Source organism: Microtus oregoni, unplaced genomic scaffold (genome assembly GCF_018167655.1).
Source record: "Microtus oregoni isolate MIOR12 unplaced genomic scaffold, Mior012 000006F_ref0000085, whole genome shotgun sequence".
NCBI classification, from domain to species: Eukaryota; Metazoa; Chordata; class Mammalia; order Rodentia; family Cricetidae; genus Microtus; species Microtus oregoni.
The window spans coordinates 3,495,376-3,510,484 of NW_024543065.1; the positions used below are offsets into that span (position 1 = coordinate 3,495,376).

Here is a 15,109-nt window from a genome sequence, read left to right on the forward strand (position 1 = left end):
CACTAAAAACAGAGAATTCGGAAATAATTACTTACTGCATCATCTACATTAGATTTTTCCTGATTATCTGATGGATGATACTAATACCTAATATTTATTCAGTACTATGTTTGTGTCACACTTTATAGTTTATTTTCACAGAGAGAAGTAGTGGATTTTTTTTATAGCACAGATGAAGCTCTGCCATTGCACAATACCACCAGCACTGCTTAACCTATTTACTGTATTGCCTAGTACTTGATAGTTAACATGTAAGTAGAATATTACAATTCCATGTCAAGTTTAATGGCACATTCTTATTAAAGCATATATATAACTTTTATTGAAATCTCCATTTATAGATGATTGATGAATCTCAAAGGTTTTTTTGTTATTTAGTAGCATATAGTTAGAGTATATTAACTTTGGCCAGAGCTTATTAATGGAGCCTGAGAATTTTTCCATTTGGCAGTCACTTAACACTGATGTGGTTTTGACTCCTTCTAATTATCGTGGCTGGGAACATAGCTCTGGGTGGGGCACTTGCCAAGCATGTGCAGAGTCCTGATGTGATCCCCATGGTCACACAGGAAAAGTTATTACTTTTAATGTTTTATGAGATAACAGAACGATTTTGGTTTTCTAGAGCTGTATTGCTGTATGGTCTTAATTAAGTTTTCTCCAGTCTGATCCATGAGACAGATAAAGAGTGTGTGTGTGTGTGTGTGTGTGTGTGTGTGTGTGTGTAAACCATAGTCCAACATTAGCCTAAATAGAACACATCATTTTTAAACATTAATGCAATGAAAATCCTAGTGAAGTTCTGTGTGGTTTTTATTCTTTAAGGAAATGTAAATAAAATAAAAATAAAGACATTTTTACATAGTAATATTTATATATAGTATGTTATCTTTGTATTTTGTTAATTCAAAGATTATTTGAATTTGAAGTGAATTTTAAAACTTAAGCTATCTCAATTTTTTTAAAAAGGTGATCACATTTTATGATTTTTAAAAAATATTAAATGAGGTTTTCATAATGAACAAGATTAGATTTTTCCTCAAATTAGTTATATTCTAAGATAAATTTGCTAATAAACTTTTTAACTATTTTAGTGAACTATTCAGATGAAAATGCACTTGTTATACATTTAATTTCTTGGAACTGTTATACTCAGAACAATCACGGTAGGTTTTACATGTTGTAGGATATTATATTTACTTGTGGAAACTTTGTTTGATTGTCATTTCTAATCAATCATTCTGTGTTTAGTCTTGAACAAAAAGTTTTTTATGCCATAGAAGCTTTTTCATGAAGTTAGAGTGTAGTGTATTATATCTATACCTAGAAACATGAATAGCACAGGTGTTCTCTGTTCCATTTGAAAAAGGGACTTCTCTGCTGTTTCACTAAAGTACTAGAAAAAATGTGGATAGAAAACATTTGAACTTTCTTATTTAAAAACAATCAAGGATTTGCTTTTATATTTGTATTTCTTTGAAACTTAAGCTTCCTGTATTTTAAATTATTGCATAGTGTCAATTCCAAAATAAGTAGATTAGAAAGGTAAATTATTTTGAGCCATCATCTTCCCTCATTAATAAAACTTTTCCTGTCTTTCAACTGTAAAAACCAACCATCAAAGTCACTAGCATTCCCTTCCATCTGTTGCATGTCCTGTTTTGGATACTAAGCAAATCTTTCTCATCTAGTTTTTGCATCCGTAACCCAGTAAATCTAAGGTGCTTTCTGATTTCTCTTTCCTATTACAGGTCAACAAAAATCTCTCAATGACTTCACCACCACCAGGCCCTACAAAGAAGCAGAGGGTGAAACAGTCGTTTGTGCTAACCACTGATGAGATTATTCATCAGTTTGGATTCCCTCAGACTGGTGAGCAGCTTTCCTGCTTTGCATATTTGTTTAAATGTTCAATGCTATTTTCTAATGAATGTACTTATTTCTATTCAGAAATAACACTTGTGCAATCTAATAGTCAATTCTCACACTTGACAAAAGAGATGCTCTCCTAGGATCTCTCTCTCTCTCGCTCGCTTTATTTCATAAAGGAATAATTTTATTTCCTAAAATAGAAATGATTGTAAAGTTCAGAATTGGCAATGTTAACATTAATTACCTTGAGCTTATATACTGTTAAGATCATTTCAAACAATATTTACATGTATACAATATTAAATCTGATTGAGTTTTTCAGTTGAATAAAAGAACTATGGCTTATAGATAATTGTATTTTTAACTGTTTGTAAATTACAATATTCTTCCTACTACCAAATTATTTAATCAAGAACTGAAAAATCACAAAATACTTATCTGTGATGAAGAGACTAATATAAAAATTTTAAACTTGAATAGTTGAACTTAACTTACCCAGAAACTTGGGAACCATATCACTTTTCTTCTGTGAAAACATTTAGAATTTATCATTATAGAAGTTATGCTAATCTCTAATTAAATTATATACTTCAATGAGGAAATGCTTAGATTTATAAATCTTTCTCAGTTTTTTATTGTTTTCATTATATTTATATATTTATAAATTTTACATAGAATACTTAGTGTAACTATTATTACACCTGTCTTAGAATTTTTATTACAAAACTGAAAATGGTAACTCTTAAGTTGAGGTGACAAAAAAATGTTTTGTAAGTGTAAAGTACTATATAAATTTGACATATGCATCATAAACATGCTTGTGAGCCAAGTTTAAAAATACTTAAAATCCTAATTTTAAAGCATTATAATAACTAAGTTGTCCCACATCTTAGGAGTTTAATTTCTAATGTTCCAGATATCCACCAGAATTTATATCAGTAATACATATCACTGTTATATATTATGGAAAGTGTACCATGTGGTGTACCCATCACAAATTTATTCCATATGCTGCACAGGAATATTTGACTTGAGTTAGTGGTTATCTTTTTAATGACTAGAAAGGATAGTCCATCAGTTCCTACCGTTTTTTTGTTGAGTCAGTTGTTTTGTTTTGTTTTTCTGGGAAGAAACTTGGTCTCAAAGGCGTAGATGTTGAGTATCTGGATGCATTACTATATTATCTTAAATCAGTTTGAGAAGCTTTTTATGCCTGCCAGCCAATAAGGTATAGATAACATGAACACGTTCCTGTTCTGTGGAGGGAAAGAACCGAAAGGACATATGGGAAGGCTCTAGTAGTAGAAAGAGTGATTGTCACAGAAACAGATAATATAAAGATTCAGAATGGAGAAACAGCTGGGTCTGACAAAGGGGCTCATGCAAACTTTAGCTTAGGTGGGAGTCATTCCATTTGCCTTAGACTTTCATAGCAGTGTGTTCTGTGAGTTTGCATATTTGTATCATGAATATCTATTCAGAGGTGTACTATCTCAGAGGCATTGCCAGTGAGCTGTAGGATACAGGTAACGTGGCTATGCCTGACTTTGTTTTGGTCACTAATATGCTTGACCTCATTTCAAGTCATAACCTTCCTAGAAAGTTTATATATATTATATATAAGATAAAATATATGATCAATGGTAAAATGACTACTAGCTGGGCATCCCAATTCTTGGGAGACAATGGGTCCCTTGAGTTGAAGGCTAGTCTGGACTACCAAGTGAGTTCCAGGACATTCAGGGCTACACACAGAGAAACCCTGTCTCAGAAAACAAACAAACAAGTTAGTCTTTTTGGAAGAAATCGTCACTCACAGCCAGATGAACTGGTGTTCAGCCCTAGCCCCAGTTGTAATTGACTATAGAGTCTTGAGCAATGTCTTTAGGATTCAGTTTTCTCAACCCTGCAGACAATTGAGGCATTGGTTTCTATCAGAAAATTCTGTAATTCTAGGGTATGTCTAGCAGGAGATTAGGAGGAATTGTAGTGAATAGGTTCAAAATGCATTGTATGTCATTCTTAAAGAAGTGATAAAAATATTTTAGAAAAATATTTACTACTTGTCTATTGTTCAAATAAGTTTTAAATGTGGCTAAATAAGTGTTCTTAATTATACAAATATGTTAGGATATGAAATATAGAAACACCAAAACAAATAATGTGTATATAATATATAAAAATAGAAATCTTAGGGATTGGAGAGGTGATTTGGTACGTAAGAATGAATATTTGTTTTGCAAAGAACCTGAGTTCAATTTCCTCTGACAAGCAGCCTGGAACTCCACTGCCAGGGCTCCAAAGCTCTCTTCTGGACTCCACAGGTCCCTGTACTCAAAGGAGCTCATACCCATATATACATATGGTCACACATGACTAAAAATAAAATAAATCTTGAAATCTATTTATATATATATGCATGTTATACACACACACACACACACACACACACACACACACACACACACACTGGGATATAAACCTTCACTGAAAGCCCAGATGAAATGTGCAGGCCCTACAGTGTTTAGTACAGGAGAAATCTTTCGTCCAGAGCTGTAATGGATGGCCCACTAGCACTAATGGAAATGGACTTTGCACCGTAGACTATGTAGAAAAGTGTTTGAATGCTAGAGTTTATACTCTGAAGTGAGTTTATATTAACCTTATTTATTCAAAGCAAGTTCTAGGAAATTGGGACTGCTAGAAAAGTAAGCATTTCTTTCTTAAATGGCTTATAATCCTCAAACTTGATGAAACACTTTGTTCTGAAATCGTTGTGAATGGTTCTTTGTTGTAGCCTTTCAAAGATGTGTAGTATTACAGTTCCTGCTTTCAAGAAACAGATGCTGTGCTTGGGGAGATAACTGAGTTTGTAGCAAATTAAGCTCGTGTGGTAAATTCTGAAAGCGCAGGTTTAAAAACAGTGTCGCTGGAAAGCAGTAGCCCAGAGCAGTTATGAGGCTCTGGGACTGCACAGCCAGGCCGACCTCTGCTGCCTGACCTCCAGCCCTACTGCTGACGTCACGTCTTCACGGTGCAGAGCTCCGCCCCCTGCACAGTTGCCTGTGGCAAAGACAGATGGTGGTTAAACTATACTAAACTAGGAATTCACTTTCAATTTTCCATAGAGAATAAGTTACCCAAGGCATGACTATGAAAAGTATATCTCATGCTATGAGATAAACTATGTTTTAAAAACTTATGTGAGAGACAAGCTAAAGTGGGAAGGGGCTCCCATGAAATACCTACTTTAGGTATTGTTCATTGAGATATTTCTCCAAACCCCTAATAATGAAATAATAAATAAGTCAACTTTCTTAAAATTTGAACTATATCTTTATTAAGGAATTTTTTTAAATGGAATTCTAATTCTTACATTTTAGGTGAAATTATAGGTTACAGCTCATGTAAATGTTTTATGATATAGTGAGCAAGTTATACTATATCTCAAAAGTGTTTTCAGAAATTGGAAAGCTCTCAGAATTGTAAGCTAACAGCACACCTAGAAGAAATAATGCCCAAAAGAAGATTACAAGAAATACTCAAACTCAGGGATGAAATCAATAAAATAGACACAACAATATCAAAAACAATATAAATAATTGATAAAATTATTAGTTATTTGAGAAAATCATTAAGATTGAGAAACCCTTAGCCAATTTAACTAAAAGACAAAGGGAGATGGTCCAGACTAATAGAATTAGAGATGAAAGGGGAACATAACAACAGACACTGATGAAATCCAGAGAATCATAAGGACATACTTCTAAAGCCTATATACCACTAAATTGGAAAATAAAAATTGCTTCCATACATTTTTAATATAATAAAGAAATACCAACTAATAGCACCTTGTCTTTACAGAACCATTTAAAATGTTATGTGTATCTTCATTTACTCCACAACACAATTCTATAGAAGTTAAACGTGAATCATACTGAGTAAAATCATTTAAATCTTCCAAGAGCTGGAACCTATCATTCGGTGAACTTACAGTGAATCTGAGAAGTGGGGGGACTGACTTGCAATGAGTCATGCAGCTGGTAGCAGCCCCATCTAACTCAGTGCTTCATTCTCACCATTCGGGCTGCCAGTCCCTAAGGAGGGCACGAGTTCGGGAGGGCAAGGAGTCTCCTTGTTCAAGGGCCTCAGGGAGGCTGTGCTTCTAGCTACTTCTCTGCCAGTAGCAGATAGTCACTTTGCCAGGTTTTCCAGAAAAAATAGGAACTTAAATAGTACTTTTTGGGAAAGTGTGGTTTTTGAGACTGAGGTGATATCTTAATTCTCAATTATTAATAAATTCACATTTCCTTTGACCTTTAAATAGAATTGTGCTTGCCATTTATTAGAGTTTTTTTTTTTAAGCCTGGGTTCTAGTGTGATGTGGCATTTGATCTCTAGTGAAATAAAGAGGCTCTCTGGAGAGACATCTAGGTCCCATTCAACCACCTTGGTAAGTCTTTACTGTTGAGCTAGATTCTAAAATATGACACTGGGCATGGGAGTACATACATGTGTCCCACCCACTCAGAAGTTTGAGGCTGGAAGAAGACCCGAGCCTACAACTTCAAGACAAACCTGGACCACAGAGCAAGATCCTAAGTGTGGATTAGTTAATAATATGCCCAATCACTGTTAATAATAATAACTAGTTAATAATATATTCAATCACTGCTAAGAATAGATGGGGAGAAAATATGAAAAAATTTAGTTGCTGGCAGTGCAGTGTTTGTATCATCTCTACAAGTTATTGTTCAAAGAGACTATTTTATGTATTCAGTGTATTTTTCATATCATTTCTCTAAATTAAATGTAATTCAGATTAAATAGATAAGCAAGATAAAGTAACTTTATTCATTTAATCTTCATATCTTTTTAATTATAAACTTGGGTTTGGATTACATCTAACCTGGAAACATGATGATTCTTGCATTTCAAAGGAAAAATACATTTTGGCAAAAAATAGGAGCTAGAATGACTCAGTAAACACAGCTGATGTTGAGGGGGTTTCCATTTTAAAGAAAGTAAATTAAGCTTCAAAGAGTGTTCTCAGCCCATCAGAGCTGGCAGAGCTCCGCCAGTGTTACCTAATGGACTTCAAACTGCCCATTGAAACGAGTGTCGATTGAAAATGATTTCAAACTTCTCAAAATTCCAGAATTTCAATTCAGTGGTAAGATAAATGGAAAGAATTAATTAATTCTCATAGATTAAAGATAATCTACAGAATTAACTGATTTTCCTGTAAGCAGGTATCTTGAACTGTACTTTATGTTATTAAAAAGAAGCAGAGTGCTTTTTAATGTGTAGTTTTTTGAAAGAAAGGCTTTATTTTTTTTTTTTAAAAAAAAATCACTTTTTAGAATTCAGCATATTCATCCCTCTCCAGCTAGATGCACCTACATTTCCTACTTCAGAGTATTGCCAGGGTCATAAAAATATTTTTGACTTTGAAATATACAAAATAGTTAGAGATTAAAAAACATGAGGTTTCCCCGTCCTCATTTTGAAATCGTGTAATTTGCATTCCAGCTAAAGTAACAGAGGAAATCTTATTTAAGACTTGGCCTAATAAACTGTTCTGACGTTGTTGCTCAGCAAGTCACCTAACTATTTTACCTTCTTCTAAGGAGCAGTCACAGGGCCAAACAGTATGCTGGTGTGACTGGTGAGAATAAGAACTTAAAAAGCTGGGAGGAGCCATAGTTGACAGTGCGTGCCAGTGTGCTTCAGATTCTGAGTTTGATTCCCCACACCTTAAAATCAATTTTTTTAAGACCTTGCCTTCAAAGAATCAGCAGGTTTTGTCATTACTGTTGTTGTCAGAAACAGACAAGAAAGCAAATGAGTGTAGTTCAGTAAACACCTAAGTCGGACTTAGGGCCCAGGTCAAAGCAAGAGAGCATTGAAATAGTCAGTGATTGCTGAACTGAGTGTTTTAAGAGTTAGTACATATTAAAGAGAGAGGAGCTTTAAAGCTGACGAGTGGAGAGAATCTGTCACAATTTCCATGTATGAAGTGGACACTGTCATGCCTCATTTTCCTGCTTTTTCATGAAGAATTTCGAGATCTAATATGGAAACATGCAGTGTGAAATCACTTGTAAAATGACAGAGCAACCCAATGTAGAGGATACTACTTTAATTTTCTAGCATTCATCCAACAATAGTAGCTTATTCTGTAACTAGCATAATTTTTGAAGTTATAAAAGTAAAGCCAGGATGAATATGTAATGATATAAATTCTGAAGTCATCCCTCGAATCTACCAGAGGTCCAGACTTCCTTCCAAAGCTAATGTTCATGCCATTCTTTACTCCTCTAATAGCCAGTCAACCCCAACGTCTGAGGATGGGACACATTTCATATTTGAATTTTTCTAATCACTGGGCAGATCTTAATTGCTTGGACTTGTCCTCTGACGCATCATTATTTATATTCCCTTCTTCAAAACAGAGACTTCATTTATTAGAGTTTGTCTTTGTATTTTGAATCTGTGCACCTTGTGTTTGCTATCTGCATTAAAGGTGTGGGTTACTATTTCACTCCCCAGAAGAGCATTGCTCTTAAGTATTCAGTGATTGATATTAATCTACTATTATTAATATAGCCTCCATTTATAATACTGATTGATTGATGATATTATAATTGGATTGTTTCTAACACTGTTGATAGTTTTAAATATATGCTACATGTAATTTCTTATTTTTAAAAACATTATTGTCAACATTTATGGATGATTGCCATGCCCAGGGACATGCATTTATCATGACTATCCCATGGAGCATTAAATTCCTCCTAATTTAGGGGGGAGAATATGAATTCAAACTTTTCTCATTTAAGTCAGAAGATTCAAATGAGCTTGTATCTGCCCCCTGTTTCCTAGACATTTATGTTCTGAGAAAATCATTTTTATTCAATTTTTATAGAGTCCATATGGTTTAAGCCTTACAACTTTCAGCCTTGCCCCCATCTGTTCAAAATAAGAAACTTACTCAACTCTTACTTCTTAGTCACTTCATTGTGTGATGCTATGTTGTTTGTTTGTTTGTTTGGATTTTCTGTTCAGGAGCCTTTATATTGCAGTATTTGCACAATTGGTATATTAATTGCCAATGGAAAATAAAAGCATGCAAATGGAAATTTTAAGCTGTAGGAAAACTTTAAATAAGGTCTAATTTACTACTGAACATAAAAACTATGTAACCCTAACAACCAAAGTGTGAATTCATATCTTAATGATACTCTTGATATTCACTTTTTCTAAAGCTTTCCAGTTGGTGTGTTAAATATTTAATTTTCTCCATTTTCATTCTAGAGATTTGTGAAGTTATCTGTCTGTAACATTTTTTTATAGAAAGTTCAAATGTAAAATTGTAAAGATTAGGAAAAGTTGAACAGTGTGTGACTGAAATAAATATAAAATATAATCTGACAGAAAATGTTTATTCTTACAAATGTGTAGCAAGATATATATGCTAATTGGTTTCTATGGATGCAGCAGAATGTTATGTTGCCTTGAGTGTACAGTCCTCAGAGAAGTGTCTGCGATTTCCGAAGTGGTCTCATGGCTGAGACCACGGTGCCATTCTTCCTGGTGAAGGCAGGACTCACCTTTGACACCTTCCTCCTTTCTGTCATTGGTCTCCCCCAGAGTTCTCTAGTTTCCTTGTTTTAACTCTCTCAGTTGATAGGCTGCCCCCTCGTCTGTCTGGGATGACTTGGCCATTAGTCACGTGTTATGGGTGTCATTACATCTGCCTAAGTCTTTCGAAGTTCTGGTCTCTGTTGTCATCTGTACTGGCATGTGTGTTCTGTGTTTTACTTCATGCAAGTGGCTTTTCTTTATTTGTTGCTCATATCTTCAGATGGAGGAGCAGTTAGAAATATGGCTTATCTCTTCAGCTGTGTGAAGAACTGGGATCTCCCTGGTTTGTTTTTATATTTGTGGCTAGGACAAATAATACACAATGTATAGTTCAGATAAATAGGAAAAGAATGTCAGAAAATTGCAAAAATGAGAACCCCTGGGACAGGGTCTTTACTCTAGAAGTTTTCACTCCTCCCAGTGTTCTTCTGGAGACTGATTCTTCTTCTCCCTGTCTGTGGTTAATGCTGGACAACTCCTCCCCATTCCCCTATCCTTCCCCCCACCCCCATTATTTAGGGCTGGCAGCCTATTTGCCTTAAAAATGTTTTACCTTTGAGTCTTTGCTATTCTCAGGTTTCCTTGAGTTCAACTTCCGCCAGTTATGCTGGCTCCATGTTCATAGGTTTTATGATAGCCAGGATGGCGTTCATACCAACTGCAGCACCCACACCATGGAAAGTTTCTAGGAAAGGTTTCTAGTCATTTCCATTGTTCAGAGTTTGAACTTTCTATCTGTTCTTTTCAAGTTCTGCAGTGGCCCTGGTGCCGCCAGTCCGGGTGGGCAGTTCTGCACCCTTATCTTACTTGACCCTTCATCAGCTTCTGATACATTTGGTTACTTCTTAGTGCATGGTTTCCGGTCACCACACTCTTGGTTTTTCTCTTATCTTGTAAGTCCCTCCCCTTTACTTTTTGATGCTGGATGATTCCTGGTTCCTGACATTTCTCAACAGACTCCTCCTCCACAGTTCAGTTCTTTTTGTTCCAGTGCAGTCCTGTGTCTCACAAACATTCTAGGAGTCTACAGTTTTTAAATAATATTTAATATTATTTTTATTTACTAATTTACTTAGAATGGGCATTTCTATAATCAAGTAAGCATGTTCCTCATGCTTCCTTCCTTAACAAGGGATAAAATAAAATATAATCTATGACTTAAAAATAATTCTTATTTCATTTGTAAGTTGCTCTGACTCAAGGTAATTCTTAATTAGAGCTCTAACAAAATAAACTTGGGTTTTTAAAGCATCTTAAGATGTCTGTGCTACAAGCTCTGGTAAGAAAAGAGCTGTCTACGTTAAGTACTCAGTTACTCTTCCTCAGGCTGCCATCCCCCTGAGGTCTGTACTGAGAGTCCCAAGGCTTCCCTTAAAGAACTTAGGTGTATGCTTTTGCATTTGTGGTTTACTCAGTTTGGGTTGAGTAGTGAGTATCTATGATATCATAAAACTTACTGGTAACGTGTTCTGGAAATGAATATCCATCATGTACTGAAAGTAATCAACTAACAGTGGAAATCAGGTCCAGGAGCCTGACCGTCTGGTAAGGCTAGAGACCACAAAATCAAGGCAATGTTGATTTGTATTTTCCAGAATTTTAAGTATACATTTTCAGGAAGCTGTTTCCCTGAATGAGAAAAAAATGAATGAAATGTAAAGAATGGCTCTTTGTGTTGTTCTTAGTCAGCACCTTGCCTGCCAGGCTGCGAGCCAGGGTGCTGAGCAATAGGGAAACTGAGAAATGACTGCACAGGGTGACTGGTCAGTGCTTTAGAATAGTGGGAGGGTTTGCCTTACAGACGTCTAAGAAGGCGACTGTGTGTCTTTGCAATGTAATTTTCTCTCAGAAAATGTGCATAGCATATTTTTATAACTAGTGAATTTAAAAATTACTTTTGCACGATTCTTAACCCTTTTTAAAGTAGAATTAGAAACACTTTATTTTTGGCAGAAATCTTCTAATAAAAGTTCTTTGTCTTTAAAAATAAATACTTATACTTAAAAAGTAGTCCATGCAATTCATGAGGGCCTGCTCTGTGCAGGGCCTCAGCCCAGCACATGGTAGGGAGAACGTGAAAGTGTGTCCTCACGCTCTCCCAGTCTAGGAGCCCAGCAGGCAAAGAAGTCATAGCGCTGTGACGGCCATGAGTTTAACAGGAATAGACATACCACACTGTGGGGACACAGGAGAGAATAAATGATTAAATGTGTAACTTTATAAAATGCTCTTAGTTCCATGGTCACATTTAGGAATCTGTGCTGTGTATGCAATATAGAGCAGTACTGTGTGCTCAAGGGATTTGCTAAATGGTAGTTCAGACCTGAGACTCTGAATTTTGTCACTGACCTTTGGAAGAGCTAGTGTTTCCCAAGTCCTGTGGGCTTTCAATGGCTACCCTACTTTTAGAACTAGAGCTGCTGACAGTGCTGCCGCATCCTGAGAGTGAGTAATGCATTCGTTGTCATATAGACGGGGACGTCAGGGCACTTGGAGGTGTGTGTGTACTTGTTCTGTGTATTTGCCCTTCCTTTGACTGAGACTGAGCTCCGCATAGTTATGGCTGTTGAATTTGAGAAAAATAAGAAGGGATTGGGCTTCTCATTTTTGCCATTTAATCTCTGAGCTTCTTTTTGAGGGGTTGGTTTTTTTGTTTTTGTTTTTTGTTTTTTGTTTTTTTGAGACAGGATTTTTCTCTGTAGCTTTGGAACCCTTTTCTGGAACTAGCTCTTGTAGACCAAGCTGGCCTAAAAGTCACAGAGATCTGCCTGTCTCTGTCTCCTAAGTGCTGGGATTAAAGGCGTGCGCCACTGCCTTTGGTAGTGACATTATAAAGATATTATCTTAGTCTTTCAATCTGTATTTTGAAGTAAGTATTTAAAGAGTTGAAAGTACAACAATTTAAAAAGCTAGTGACAAAGGCAGTTATAAGAATTATAAATGAACTTTTTATTGAAAATAATTTTTTGAAATGTATATTTTGATCACAGTTTCCAGACCCTTTTCATCCCCCATCCAACTCCATGTCTTCTTTCTCTCTTTCTTTATATAAAAAAAATCAATTAAAAAGAAAAAAGAATAAAACAAAGCAACAAACCAACAGAGAAAAAATACAAGACATACATACATAAGCACACACACAAAACCCATAAAAAATGTTACATCAGAACCACAAAAGACAAATAAATGAAAAATATTCACAAATAAAACATTATAAAACATCTCCAAAAATATTATTAAGCTAATTTTGTGTTGGCCATCTACTGTTGGATAGGGGGCCTGCACTTAAGTGTGGTTTGTATAACCAGTGAGACTCCATTGGAGAAAATTAGTTTTTCTTAGCAAGCAATAATCAGTTGGAGATAGATTCTGCGTTAGGAATGGAGGCCTGTGTCCACTTCCCCTCTCAGTAGAGTCTACCTGGCTTGGATCTGCCATGGTCTCTGAGTTCATATGTGCACAGTCCTGTTGTATCAGGAAGGCACTGTTTCCTTGGTGTCCTCCATCCCCACTGGCTCTCACAGTCTTTCTTTCTCCTCTTCTGTATACTTTCCTGATCCCTGAATGGGGAGGGTTTGATGAAACAGCCCATTTAGAATTGAGTATTCCAAGGTCTCTCTGCACACTGTCCAGTTGTGGCTCTCTGTGTTAGTTCTCATCTACTGCTAGAGAAACCTTCTCTGATGATGGCTGAGTGAGACATTGTTCTGATTCCCAGCCAGGAATCAGTCATCTTTTATAGGGAAAATTGATAGGATATTTTTAAATCTGACTTCTCTTTAATTAAAGGCATAGGAAATTTCTAAATCATGGTTATGCTTAAAAGTTAATAATTTTTCTTTAGAAATTAAATTTTATTATTGCCATTATTTGTAAATAGTGTAATTAGATTCCCATCTTCCAAAATTGTCACCATCTTATCAATATAATAAACCATTTCTTCACTGTTTGCTTGCTTAAACTTTGCTCTTAGTTTTAGTTATTTTGTTTTAATTATAAAGATATTTTATTTCTATATATTCAGATCTGAAATGCAAAATCATATGTTAAGTAAGGACCCAGTGTTTCTGCCTGAGGCACAAGATCCATTGAAAGTCTAAATTTACAAATCTTTCATTGGTATTCTAGCTAATCCTATGTAGATAAATGTTGGATATATCTTAGCCTTCTAGTGAAAATTACAGTGAATAAATAAATAAACATAGAAGAAATGACACGTAATGTAGAGAAAACGTATATGCTCTTCATTAAAATGATGAAATTTTTGAGATAGTCAAATAAGGAGTAGAGATGGAGTTGGACTCAGTTTTCAGAGGCTGTGACACATTGTCCCCATTGGCTTCTGAGCCCATGACAAGCACAATAACATGGCAGGGAGTGGATGAGCTAGCACAGCTGCTCACTTGATAGACAGAGAGCAGGAAGATCTTCCAGGGCACAGCACTAACAATCTTAGTTTTTCCAGTGATCAGGCTTCCAATACACGGTGTGTAGAGAAAATTTAAGATCCAAACCATAGGAGGGATAGAATCACATGCAGTATAAGGACAATCGCTTTATTAATTCATTTATTTTTAACTTTATCATTGTATGGGTTTGTGGGGGTGGAGGAAGTCAGTCGAAAGCTTTGTAGAGTCAGGTCTCTCCTTCCACCTCTGTATGGGCTCCAGGGATTAAACTCAAGTCTGGGTTTGTGCATTAAATGCCTTTACCCAGTAAGTTCTCACTGGCCTTATAGTTATTATTTAAATAGATTAGTCAAAAAACATTCCATTTTAAAAGCTGATATCTGAATAGAGTTTGACAAAAGAAAAACAGTAAGTGTTATCTAGAAAATAGTATCTCTCCAAGCAAGAACCAAGGCAAGAGTGTAGTGTGTGTGTGTGTGTGTGTGTGTGTGTGTGTGTGTGTGTGTGAGAGAGAGAGAGAGAGAGAGAGAGAGAGAGAGAGAGAGAGAGAGAGAGAGATGCTGTATAACATCGGCTATTCTTGGGTCCAGAAATTCCTTGCCTCAAACTTCTGAGTGCTGGGATTATAAGTGTATGCTACACCTCTGGTGTGAATTTAATATTTTATTAGTATCTGAGAAAGAATGAAACAGATCTTTTAAGAGTGGCATAGGCTGAGAACTCTTCTGAGAGCTGTGAGAGGACAAGCAACTGAGTTCACATGTCTCATAAATTCCTGTCAGTTTTTGAATATAAACAGCATGTCTCCAAAATCAGGTTATTGATATATTGATTGTAATATGAGTAATTTATCCCTAAAATAGAATTTATTTTGTTTTTATTTTGTCTATATGGATGGTTTGCTTGGATGTACATGCCTGCCCACATGTGTGCCTAATACCTTCAGAGACCAGAATAGGGTGTTGGATTCCCTGGAGGTGGAGTTACAGATGCTTGTGAGCCATGGTGTGGGTGCCAAGAATCAGGTCCTCTGGAAGAGCAGCCAGTGTTCTCAACCACTGAGCCAACAAACATAATTTTTATTAATTATAAAGCAGCAAAAACTAATGAGAGGGTTATAAATAATTCATCCCTCTGGGTTGATAAAAATTCCTACTTTTCAATAAACAAAACTTGAAATT

The 15,109-nt window shown here is 35.6% G+C and overlaps 1 protein-coding gene across 3 annotated transcripts in view; it reads left to right on the plus strand.

Annotated features, from left to right (window-relative positions):
• Nucleotides 1–15,109, plus strand: part of Ahi1 (Abelson helper integration site 1) — a 150,254-nt gene that overhangs the window by 73,530 nt on the left and 61,615 nt on the right. For all 3 annotated transcript variants that reach the window (XR_005974495.1, XM_041653427.1, XM_041653426.1), the window contains exon 18: nt 1,752–1,872. Coding sequence is in view for 2 of the 3 variants with exons in the window: in XM_041653427.1 (XP_041509361.1) it covers nt 1,752–1,872 (121 nt within the window). In the remaining variant the exon portion in view is untranslated. The remainder of the gene's footprint in view (nt 1–1,751; nt 1,873–15,109) is intronic.